At 34.5% G+C, this 13,117-nt stretch overlaps 1 protein-coding gene across 1 annotated transcript; it reads right to left on the bottom strand.

The window, feature by feature from the left end:
- Nucleotides 1–478: 478 nt before the first annotated feature.
- Nucleotides 479–9,223, bottom strand: LOC143725542 (uncharacterized). The gene is made up of 8 exons (XM_077218021.1): nt 9,035–9,223; nt 7,696–8,016; nt 6,296–6,316; nt 6,067–6,146; nt 3,747–3,849; nt 2,380–2,493; nt 1,313–1,504; nt 479–807 (listed from the first exon to the last, which is right to left on the bottom strand). The coding sequence occupies exons 1-8, from the start codon at nt 9,066–9,068 to the stop codon at nt 743–745; spliced, it is 930 nt and encodes a 309-aa protein (XP_077074136.1). The 5' UTR covers nt 9,069–9,223; the 3' UTR covers nt 479–742.
- Nucleotides 9,224–13,117: the final 3,894 nt, after the last annotated feature.

The raw sequence follows: 13,117 nt of genomic DNA, 5'->3' as shown, positions 1-13,117 counted from the left end.
TCTATCTATCTATCTCTATCTATCTATTTATCTCTGTCAATCTATCTATCTCTGTCTATCTATCTATCTATCTATCTACTCTGTCTATCTATCTATCTATCTCTGTCTATCTATCTATCTATCTATCTATCTATCTATCTATCTATCTATCTATCTATCTATCTATCTATCTATCTATCTATCTATCTATCGCTGCCTGTTGTTAGTGTTTTCGGTTTTGACAAAGTGTGTTTGTTGAATGAATCCTTTGCTATTGTAATGAAAGAATGTCTTGATTGGACACAGGAAGTGTTTTAGTTGCTCAGAAGAACTGTGTGAAGAGTTTTTACAAAGTATTGAGAATTGTGTCCTAGCGATAAAAAATAAAATTAAAATAAAAACTGTAAGCATCCGTCAGGCACACGCGCGCACGCACGCACGCACGCACACACACACACACACACACACACACACACACACACACACACACGGCAGTGTATTACATTAATACAGTGAATGTTTATTATAGCCACAAATTATTTTATACAGCATTTGTATACTCATTTTTTTTTAACATACATTTCAACCAATAATTCCATTGTCTTTTTATATACAGTTTACAATCATCTTTACCAGCAAATGAAACAGAAGTTGACGTCAGAATGGCAAAAGGACGCTTTATATACACACATATGCCTGTGTCACGTCCGGATCGGGCCATTCTGAGCAGATATAGTTTGAATTCGGGTATCAAAGACACACACTATGCATGTTGCTTTGGCTCGTCTAGACTGATTTCAGTGAAGATCTCTTCTGTTGCTCCTCGTCCTGTAGTGCAGAAAACATTAATACTGCAAACTTACAATATTACACATGCATAGACTTACTTTTTAATCACTTCTTTTCAACATAAAAGAGACCAAAATCAATCCACGTTGATCAGAGACAAGCAATACATGAGTGGCCAAAAGTGATGTTTGTGCGATGAGTAAACCATCAAAATATGAGGGAAAATATTAAATGTATCTTTTTTTATATTTTAAATATGAGGGAAGATTAACTAAACCTGGTTAAGGTATTTAGCCGAAAACCTTATTTGGCAAAAAAGGCAATTGTTTTACAATGCATTGAAAAACTAAAAGCTCACAGGAAAAAGCATTAATTGACTACAACATAATCAGTTATTAATATTTTATTGACAACTAAGCAATATGCTTTAACACATTTTAAATAATATTTAAATAAAGAGTGAAGATGTCAATTTTCCTTGGCTGGGCATCAGTTTTGGCCTCTACTGTACATATAAGAATGGACTTTCCTTGGTTTTACTGACCAGCATTAAAGAGATTATTGTTGTTTTCATTTTGCGGCGCATCAGTGACATCACATGTGCTCAGATTCAGATCATTCAAGTCATAATCTCCTCCAATCAGATCCAGGTCCATGTTAAACTCTACTTTCTTCACAGGTGGAGTCGAGCACGAGCTCGAAGTGAAACTGTTCTCTTCTGGAGAATTCTGCTCTTCTTTAAGATAATAGACAGGAAGAATATCATCACAATAAAGTCAACTCAAACAACTCACCAACTCCCCTACCAATGAAGACAATACGACACAGGAAAATACTAATCATCAAGAGATGGTTTTGAAATATAAGCGTATTTGAATTGATATTTCCTTCGACTCTTAAAGTGTCTTAAAGTGCCCCTATTATGCTATTTTAAAGGTTCCTATAACAGGTTTACATGCATCCAAGGTAAAAAAACACTTACATTTTCTCATAATATACATCTCATTGCTCAACAAGTCTGAAAACGGTTAGTTCAAAGATTCGGTCTCTCTAAACCCCACCTTTCTGAGAGCTTCCTCTGCCCTGATTGGTCAGATGGCCCAGTCTGTTGTGATTGGTCTACTCTGCTCTGATTGGTCAGATGGCCCAGTCTGTTGTGACTGGTGTACTCTGCTCTGATTGGTCAGATTGCCCAGTCTGTTGTAATTGGTCTACTCTCCTCTGATTGGTCAGATTGCCCAGTCTGTTGTTATTAGTCTACTCTGCTCTGATTGGTCAGATTGCCCAGTCTGTTGTTATTAGTCTACTCTGCTCTGATTGGTCAGATTGCCCAGTCTGTTGTTATTAGTCTACTCTGCTCTGATTGGTCAGATGGCCCAGTCTGTTGTGATTGGTCGACCTTTCATTTTTATAACTTTGCAGACCTTTTACATTCACAAACAGCTTAATTACACACTGCATGAAAGGTTCGAAAAACCATAACAGGGGCACTTACTACTGCAGCATTACAGTGCATGCAATGCTGTTAAAACAATGTAAAAATGGCACGAGAGAGCGCCTATATCCTCTCTAACAACAATACCAATGACCATGACTTTACTTAGTCCTTACCATATTCATTGGCAGGTGTTTGTTCCGTTTTCTCTCCTGCACACCCATTGGATATCGGGCTGGACTTTTCCTCAGGCTTGTCTTCACTTATGTAATCCAGACTCACACGCAGATCTGAACAGAGAGATATAAAGAGAGATTAACATAAAAATTCTCAGTTTCTGGTCAGAGAGAACGCAAATGCATCGCAAACACATTTAAATCAAGCACAATTTCCTCTAAAAGTCCATGTTAAGGTTTATTACGTCAGGAATAATTAACGACAGGCCGTTGAATTATTAGAAAAATAATGCACACCCGAGGTGGTAATGCGGTCACGACACGAAGTCAATTATCCTACTGTTATATTATACTGTCTGCTTATACTACAGTTACCACACCTCGAAACATTGTTTAGATTATGTATTTCAAGACATTTGTCAATTTTTTGTCATTAAAACGCTCTTGTGTGTAGGACTAATTTCTGACGCATCTAATCCCATTCTTCCGTTGCTAATTCCAAAACGTCATTTTAGAGTTAGTAACGGAGGTTTGAGCCACTGACAGAATAACGCTGGACACACTTCTGACTTGCTGAAACATTGTAAGACTGACTGTTTCCATCGAATGTAGCAGGTCTTAAACACCGACTGTGAACACAGACTGAACGCGCTGGACACGCGTTTGGGCATGATCAGTCATAAATATCAAATTACATTCATAACCGGCCTTAAGTGTGTCCCCGGCTTTATGCAGTTATTAATGCAGTTATTAGAGAGAGAGAGAGAGAGAGAGAGAGAGAGAGAGAGAGAGAGAGAGAGAGAGAGAGAGAGAGAGAGAGAGATGTTGCAATACGACAAAAAAGCATGTGCGTCAATATTATTATTTAGCTATAATTCAATTAGTTTTAATTAATTCGTTCATTCTTTTTTCAGTTATTGACAGTAGACTGGCCTAATAAATGAAACACAAAGCCCTTTTAACAAGTAGGGCTATCAATAATTATTTATTTGTTATATTATCTGCAATAATTACGAAAAACCGTGCAGCAGGACTATCAATTTATTTATATATCCAGTTTAATTTTCTATTGATTATAGATAGGACTATATAGGCTACTTTATTTTTTTTAAAATTAAACTGCATGTTTCCCTTGATTGTGAAGTTAGACATCGAAAATTGCAGATCAGGCGCATGGGGCTGCATGTTTTTTCTTGTTATGAATTGTATCCTATTTTCCGTTATTACGGTTAACTACGCGGTCAAACCTGCCTGGAACTACTTTAGCCGTGCGTTTCCCTGAAAATAATTGCACGCCTTATCAGATTCAAGCATTCAGCGGCCCTGTAGTATAGTAGCTATACCTCGAGTTTTTAATTCACACTTGCCTTTGTTGGTTTGTTCATAGCTTACGCCCTGATGCTCGCTCCTGAGAGGAGTGTCATAGTCATTGGCAGGTCCATCGACACGAGTCAGATCAAATGAGTAACTCTACAATGAGAACGGAGAATTATTGACAAAGAATTCAGTAGATCATTTTCAGACCAGGTGTGTGTGTGTGTGTGTGTGTGTGTGTGTATTGTGTAAATATAGCTACTAAACATTCATGGGTCATTCCAGAATTGGAGGACATTTCATGTCCCACCTGAAATTTCAAATAATCTATGTACAATATACAAAAAATGCAGTCACTGTGTAAAAAACACTTCTCCTGAGACTAAATATAAATAGACTTGAAGATTTTTTTCTTCAAAAATATTATTGAAAACAAAAAAAGTCTCTAGTACCCACTTTTTTTCTCTTGTCCTACCTTAGATGACCAAATTAAATACATACAATATTAAATACAACTGTTAAAATACATTTTAAATATCCATTTTTTATGATTCTGTTTATATATGCCTCTTTTAATTGTTAAAACATTTAACAATTAACAATTAAACAATTGTTAAAACATTCAGAAATATTTCGAACAATAGAAATCCTCTGTTACGGAAACACATTTACCCTGGCAGAAGAAGAAAAAAACAGTGAGTGACATGATTCACAGGAAATGACATCACTAAGCAGTTTGCCGCCAGAATGGGTGGAACAAAGGTATGTTGTCTTTTCGATTTTTCATATTATTATACAACTTTTAGCCTTGATTGAATGTGTAACCAATGCAACCCTGTTACACTTATTATCAGAATAAGACAAATTAATTTAAAGGTTTTCTTCTTCTTTTTTACACAAGTAAGTTTGTCCTAAAGATGACAATTAGATCTATTCATGAGGAAAAGCTAACATTAGCATTAATTTGCAACCCTGTTACCATAATTAGAGTAACAGGGTTGAATCTCCTTCAATCCACTCATAAGGGACAATCTATTATCAATAGTTCAGCTAAATAATTAATATAATTTGTGTTCATGAGCATTTGTTAAATTATTGACCTGATCTTTAATCAAAAGTAATGTATCTATCCAACCCCTGTATCTTTTCACAACCCTGTTACTTAAATTTCAACCCTGTTATCATAATCATTTTTATTAAAATAATCATAAATTACTTTTTTAGCTCACAGGGGCTTGAGCTATTGTCCTTACCGTAGTTTGAAGGATTAAATGCATTTGAGCAAATATTTCGAATTAGAAATCAGTCAAATTAAACATGTCAAAGTTTAAAACTTGGCAAAGATGGAACTCAAAAGTTACTGAAATGTATTTAAATCAAGTGATATCTGAAATTAAATAGTTATATAGAGTGTCTGTGACTTTCTTTACTTAATGGCAGGAAATTATATTTAAAAAAATTATAAATTTTCTTTTTTTCAGGTTCCTGAGTATTGGTAACAGGGTTGCACCGAGCACAAAAACAACAACAAAGTATTATAAAAAGTGTGCCTTTGATACCCGAGCAGGACGAATCTAATTATTTAATGGTATATTGCCTGTTTTTATGAAATCCATAATAAAAAATAGTAAATTGCAGGGCCAATTTTTCAAAATTATGGATGCCTAAATTGTCCTCCAGTTGTGGAATGTCTTCAGTGTTGGCCGTACACCGACTCTGTGCCAAACCTTAGTGAGCTGCCGATAAATTAATAAATTATATAAAAATAAAATAAAAACTTTTTAAAAATCTGTCATATTTCATTAAATGTTATCATTTATTTAAAATGCATTTACATTTTTCCATTTTAATTAATTAATTTTTTATTATTTTATAAAATTACAATATATTCACATAGAAAACAGTTATTTAAAATTTTAATAATATTTCACTGTTTTTACTGTATTTTTTAATCAAACAAACTTGGTTAAGCAGAAGAGACTTCTTTTAAACACATTAAAAATCTGAATTATTCAAAACATTTGACCGCCATGTATAAAATGTAGCATGAAAGATAACGAATTGAATCAGTCACTCATGATCAGGATCCAAAATGAACAATCGACAAATACAATACAGATTCAATAAAAAAACAAAACTAATGAATAATTATTTTTTAAACTGCAAGAAATGCTAGTGTGACCCTATTTAAAGTGATTTAAATAATAATAATACTTATATATGTCAATAATTAACCGAATTCCCCTATTAATGGCAAAAAGTTTATTTTGAACCTTTCTTATGAGATTTAATTAGGAAACTACCTTAGACATTAGCTCACTAGGGTTTGTAACAGATCCTAATGTACGAAATACAAATAACAGAAAATCTTACCCTTCCTTTCTTTCTCAGAAAATACAAAAGGCCAAGCAGAAGAACAATCAGGATGATGATTATGATCAAAATGATGATGCCTGTCAAAAACATGAAGATATGTTGTTGTGGTCTTTGGTTTATAATGGGACATTGTTTTAATGTGAAAACAGAATAAATGTGTCAAAGTAAAGATTAAGACTGAAAGAAAGGATGTGTTTTATCTTCCGCACAGCAGAATCAAGCTCACCTCCTGTGACAGATCCTGAGTCTGAAACAGAAGAACACACACGTTACAGCAAACCAACAAACACACACAGACAAAGACCTCAGTTTACCTGAACAGACGCATGCAATTATGATCAAACCTTTTCAAAATAATAGTTTTGATGTGAAGCTAAGATAAGCTGTTAAACATGCATGCGTGTGTGTTTAAATAAAACCGACAGAAAGTGAGAGAGAGAGAGAGATTTTGCTGTTGCGGTAAGTCTATATTCAGAAAGCAGGAGACGAGCAGAAGTTCACGTTTACACCCACACACACACACACACACACTTTAACCGCTCAGATCTGAAACTTCACACACGCAGAGCTGCCATTTTCTCAACTGTTAGAGGCGTCTTCTACGGTTTACTTATCTTTACAATTATACATTTGTTGTGAAGGTGTAATGTTTACAAAGGGGGTCTTAAATATAGAAGTACTTAAAATAATTAAAACATTTAATTTGTCAGACTTTACCACAAATTTCGAAACACAGAATAGAAGTCATTGATATGTTTAATAAAGTCTCTTTTGCTCTCCAAGGCTGCATTTCTTTGATCAAAAATACAGTAAAAAATGTAAAATATTATCATCATTTTAAAAAGCTTTGTGAATATATAGTAAAATATAATTTATTCCAGTGATCAAAGCTGTATTTTCAGCATCATTACTGCAGTCTTCAGTGTCACATGATCCTTCAGAAATCACTATAATATGATGATTGATCTGAAGGATCATGTGACACTGAAGACTGAAAATTCATGATGCTGAAAATTCAGCTTTGATCACTGGAATAAATTATATTTACATTGAAAACAGTTGTTTTAAATTATAAAAATATTTCACACTCAATTTTTACTGTCTTTTAAATGAAACAAATGCAGCCTCAGTGAGTAGAGGAGACTTCTTTCAAAAATATTTGAAAATGTAAAATATGTATTTTATTTCAAACGTTTGACTGTGAATGTGGACGAATGTGTATCAATGTTCATCTTTTGATGTAAAAAATGTGCTTAAGCTCAGAGCGAGACATTTTTGAAGCTCTAATAAAATGAACGTTTTTAAATGGGTGATGGATATTTCTGAAAGTAATTGTTTGAATTGCATGTGAACAAAAGGTCAGTGAAAATGTAATTCCTCACTTTAAAGCGCTATATCTTGAGCTGGTTTAGCACTGACTCTGAGTAAAGTTACAACATCAATTAGATGCACAACAGAATGTCATACATAATAATAGGCTTTTATTCTAATAAATACTACAGTAAATAGACAACAGCTTCCATTGCCCATAATAACCACCTAACAAAAAACTAGATTTCAAAAACCTTCAAACTTTTAAATCAAAACTAGATTTCAAACTTTTAACATTATGAAGTTTCCTCCAACCGTTTTTCTTCCCGTGATTAGGGATCATCATGCTTGTGGTGCTCCTGGGAGGGGTCGCGCGGTCGGTCACTCCTTTAGATTCATTGACTGGGATGTTTGGAACCGAGGCGTTTTCATGGCTCGTCTTTGTAGGAAATGCAGTCCAACCACTTGATTCATTATCATCATCATCCTCAGAATCTGTGACGTTTCCAGATGTTGTTGGTTCTGCTGTCACAGTAGTGTTCGAGTCAGGTATGTTTGATGTTTTAATAATGGTCCTCTCTGTAGAAGATGGTGTTGGGGTGGAGAACATCCCATAATCACACAAGAGAAGAACAGCTGAAAATGTAATAAAAGAGGACAAAAATAATAAATAAAAATAGAAAAATGTCTTAATTTGATATAGGCAGCAAATAATATCATATTTTCTATATATATATACACTCTTGTAAAATAAAGTTCTTCATTGGCATCGATGGTTCCATAAAGAACCTTTAACATCAATGGAATCTGTTCATTCCACAAAAGATTCTTTATAGTTAAAAAAAAGATTTTTAGAATGTTCTTCACACTGAGGAAAAAAAGATTATTTTGAGAACTGATCACTGAAAGGTTCTTTGAGGAACTAAAAATGTTTTTTAACCTACTTTTGGAACAGATATCGGTTTTAAACACACACACACACACACACACACACACACACACACACACACACACACACGCACACACACACACACACACACACACACACACACACACACACACACACACACACACACACACACACACACACACACACACACACACACACACACACACACATATATATATAAATTATTTATATATAAATTCAGCATCTTATATGTTTTTGACAAACAACCATTAGAGAAATAAATACAGACCCAAATGAGAAAATAGTGTTCCTACACTAAAATGAATTCGAATCGCCACACAGGTCATATTGACATCTTGTGACTTTAGACTGCAAATATGGGCACGTTGTTGAGATATCTAAACATAAATCAGGAGAAACATCTGAGAAACAAGAGAATTTTGCAAAAAAAGTTCACTCAATCTCTTCGCTATTGAGGAAAGCATTTGAGATATTTAGGAAATCTTGTTTGTTTGTGCAAAAAGACAGTCACAAATGGATAAAGGAAGATATTTTCAGATTTTTGAAAATTCAAAGCCAATGATTAAAACAAAAACAGATTTTTTTCTTATTATTCTCTTTGAACAGTTTTAATGATCTTTCAGACAAGATAAATGTTATGAACTAAGTTCAAGCACAAGGCTCAACTCAATACGCCAGATCTTCCTTAAACAGTAGCTGATGAAAGAAGGTAAAGTAACTCACCAGAAATGTGGAAAAATACCCTGTAAGTGGACATCTTTCAGTCGGGTCTTTCTTTCTTGACAGTAACAGTCCAGCTCCACCTAAACTGAGTCTTCTGCTCTCTGACACTTAGTCATCATAGCGTTTGAATCATGCAAACCACAGCGAGGCCTAAACAGGATGCCAGCAGCTCAGAGACACACATGCAAACCTGCACCTTTTCCAACTGTTCAGAGGAAGATCAAGTGTAACTACAGGCATTAGTGCAAGACCTGACATCATATCATACATTAATGATGATAATAAAAACAGATCTCTATTCCTTCCCTGATGGATTGCTGCTAAATGTGTTTATAAGTGGTTGCAGCAAATAGGCTGCAGGTTTATACATATATATATATATATATATATATATATATATATATATATTTTTTTTTTAATGATAATATATAGTTAGTATAGTTAATATATAGGTGATAATATATAGTTGCATATCATGATCAGACTAAAATTTTAAAATTAAGTCACTACACACGTGTAATGTTCAATGTTCAATCTATGCATGCTGATATCCAAGAGTGGCGGTTACAGTAGTTTTTTAGTGTACACTACTCTTATTTTTTGATAAATAGCAACCCCTGGTGGATACTTGCGTACTAGACGAGTTTGAACAAGGTCTGCATTTAGACAACATATTGATTAAAATAATAATAATAAATATTTTTCAGCTAATGTAAAACAAACAGCTGGTTTCACAGACATAACAGAAACAAATCAGAATTTTGCTACACTCTTGGAAAAAAGTTTCAGTGTGTGCAAGTTAGTTCGTTATTTGATGTTATAAAAACAGGAGTGTGACGTAATGATTGACAGACACAGGTGAAACTCGAAAAATTTGAATATCGTGCAAAAGTTCATGTATTTCAGTAATTCAAATTAAAAGGTGAAACTAATACATTTAGTATATATAATATAACTATATGCATATGCATGATCATACTTTTCAGTATTTCAGGCCGTGTTGCAGTATTTCAGTATTCAGGCCGACATTTCTGTATTTAAAATTATTTTTTTATTGATTTCATGTAATATTCTAATTTTCTGAGATTTTGAATTTGGGTTTTTCATGAGCTGGAAGCCATAATCATCAAAATTATAACTTTTGCACGATATTCTAATTTTTCGAGTTTCACCTGTACAATTGACAGCTTCTCTGAGCGAAGAAGGCTATAGTTACTGAAGCACCAACAAACTTTTTTTCTGGATTTTCAGGAGATTGGAGCTTTACCTTTATTTATTTATTTATTTCAGGTATATTTAACAGGGACATTGCATACTAATAATACATAAATTAATGTCTAGTGTGCCAGAATTAGCCCAAAGGCTATAATTTCTATATTTCCATAACTTAATGGATAATTTCACTCTGACATAATGAGTTGTTCTGGAGTAAACTGCACTAACCGATTCTGCAGCTCCACTTCACACTCATACTGAGAAGACTCGGGTCCCGACCAAGCGGCAACATTCTAATCTGAAAAATGAAGCCTACCCGGAAGTGCGAAAAACTGCAATACATCAAAAATCCGCTAGGGGCAGGACCCATAAGGGAGCAAATGTCCATAGACCCCGAAGTTAAAATGTCCGTTTTCACAGCATAAGTTCATGTTTTCACAGGCCCATAAACGACCTCAAAACCGTTCTTCAGAAAGTCTATGGGTGACGTCACAGACGCTTTGTCCATATTTTTTACAGTCTATGGTCCCGACTCCCGAATCAGCGCAAGATATCAGCGCCATAATGGGACATTGGCGGCTTCACTTTTCTACAATGGAAGAGAGTGAAGGTGCAGCGTCCATCTTTTTTTTTTTACAGTCTATGGTTGAGTTGCGTTCGAAGCCGTTGTAAATTACTCTACTGTGACCATTACATCAGTATTACTGCGTCTACATCGCTTGGTGGAAGAATAATTATATTATCAATAGCATTACACTTCTCTGTGTCGGCGTTTTTATTTCAATGAAACCTTGCCAGGTATGTGAATAACCATTTTATAAAAGCACATGAGCCCCGTGAAGCCGTGATTTAAAGAACAGCTAAGGGGTTTTAGGCATTACGCGTCATGCATTAAAGGTGCATTTACATCAGTGTCAGAAACATCATAATCTCAGAACTTAAGAAAAGTCACTCAAAGGCCATCAACGTGGAAAGAGTTTCATTCAAAAAGGTATTAAGCATCACAAACCGTACAAATACCCTCAGTGTGGGAGGAGTTTCTCACAAAGAGAAAACCTTGAAATGCAATATTCACACTGGAGAGAAAATTTAATCATGAGTGTGGAAAGAGTTTCACTCGGGCAGAGACTGTCAACGATAAACATCCATCCAAGAATCTCATCCACTACATACACATGCAATTAACCAGCAGAGACATGAGGGAAAGGAGGACAATATAAAGGGACTAGAGCACATAAGGATCAGGTGAGCACAATTAGTGAAGGACTAAACAAGGGGGCGTGGTAAAGGGAAACAAGGAGGTGGTACAACAGCAGCATATGGCCAACACAAACAAAGACAAAGCCGTGTGCTCAGGCACAAGACAAACAAAGATACATTGAACAGAGACAAGACTGTCAGGGCAGAACCCTGACACATTGTACTTCCTTCCTAACGCCTCCCAGGCCTCCGGACAACACTACATGACAGTGTATTTGTATAATAATTACCAAGCTGTTTAGTTTACAAGAAATATCAGTTATAGAACTGAACACTTGTCTTTATTCAGATGCTGCAGTTATTACACTATAAACCAAAAATCACAATATTTCACAAATATTTCAATGTTAACAGCTGGAAAAGAGAGAGACAGAAAGGCTTTAGAATTTACCTTACAAAATAACATGTAGAAACTCTGGAAAGTTTAAAACTTCATTATAATATGTAGAATTTTACTGTATATTATTAAATCATATGTAAAATGTCATAGCAAACAAATCTTTCTGTTGATTAGAAAATATAGACTCGTGATAAATTGGCCATTCAAATGTGGCCGTGGTTAAATATCTGGTAAAACTTTAGTTTAGGGTCCAATTCTCACTATTAACTAGTTTCTTATTACCAGGATATTAGCTGTTTATTAGTATTTATAAAGCACATATTAATGCCTTAATCCACACAATACCTAAATTTAACACCATACTAACTATTAATAAGCAGTAATTAGGAGTTTATTTAGGCAAAAGTTGTTGATAGTAAGAATTGGACCTTAATCTAAAGTGTGACCACATATTTTTTTTCACACTTCATTAACTACTGTATAGTTAATGGGTTTTTTTTAAGGCCTGCAAATAGTTTTTTTTTTTGGTCCCGAAAAACTCACCGGTTTCAGATTAATGTTAAATGAATAGCCTCGGCTTCAGGTCTGGTTCAAGTTTGTAACTAAGACCCAACTGTTGGCGATAGGAGAGTGGTATGAGAGTGGTAAGGCACAGCGTCACACACTGCCATCTGAGTCCTCTTGTGACCCTGAGATAAAGAAAGTCGCTCTTCTATTGATAAACAATAGGCAAAAATATGAAAATACAGAGAATCTTTTGTGTGTACAATCTACAAATTAGCCATGATGCAGCAAAAAGTGTACAACAATGAAGGAGTGACAAAATATCAAGAGTGCAAAATAGACACAAACTTTTTATCGTTGTCATTAACCCTCTGGGGTCGGCAAATGCGCCGGCGCGTTTTACTGGATTTTCTTCAGTAGCACAATAGACTTAAATAATTACTACGTCATTTATGGCCATACAGAAAGAAAATATGAAAAAATTATCTGTGATATGTCTACTTTTGTATGTGTCTACTTACAATCAAAACAAAGCATTATGTTTTGTAAAATAAAGAAAATAAACAGGGTGTGCTTTCTGCCTCTCGGCTCGGTAAACTTTTTTTTCTTGAGCACGTCTATAAACTGAAACAAAACTCAGCGAATACTATTCACCCAGAAATGAGCTATATGTCTTTATAATCATTTAAGTGAGTACTTTTAAATGATCTGATTCAAAACGAAAACTATTTTTCTGTTTATGTAATTTGTATAAAACCAACAAG

This window comes from Siphateles boraxobius, unplaced genomic scaffold (assembly GCF_051911475.1).
Source record: "Siphateles boraxobius isolate OS27281-9 unplaced genomic scaffold, OSU_SipBor_1 77, whole genome shotgun sequence".
NCBI lineage: Eukaryota > Metazoa > Chordata > Actinopteri > Cypriniformes > Leuciscidae > Siphateles > Siphateles boraxobius.
The sequence above is the reverse complement of the archived record's forward strand: the minus strand, read 5'-3'. Positions and strand labels throughout refer to the sequence as shown.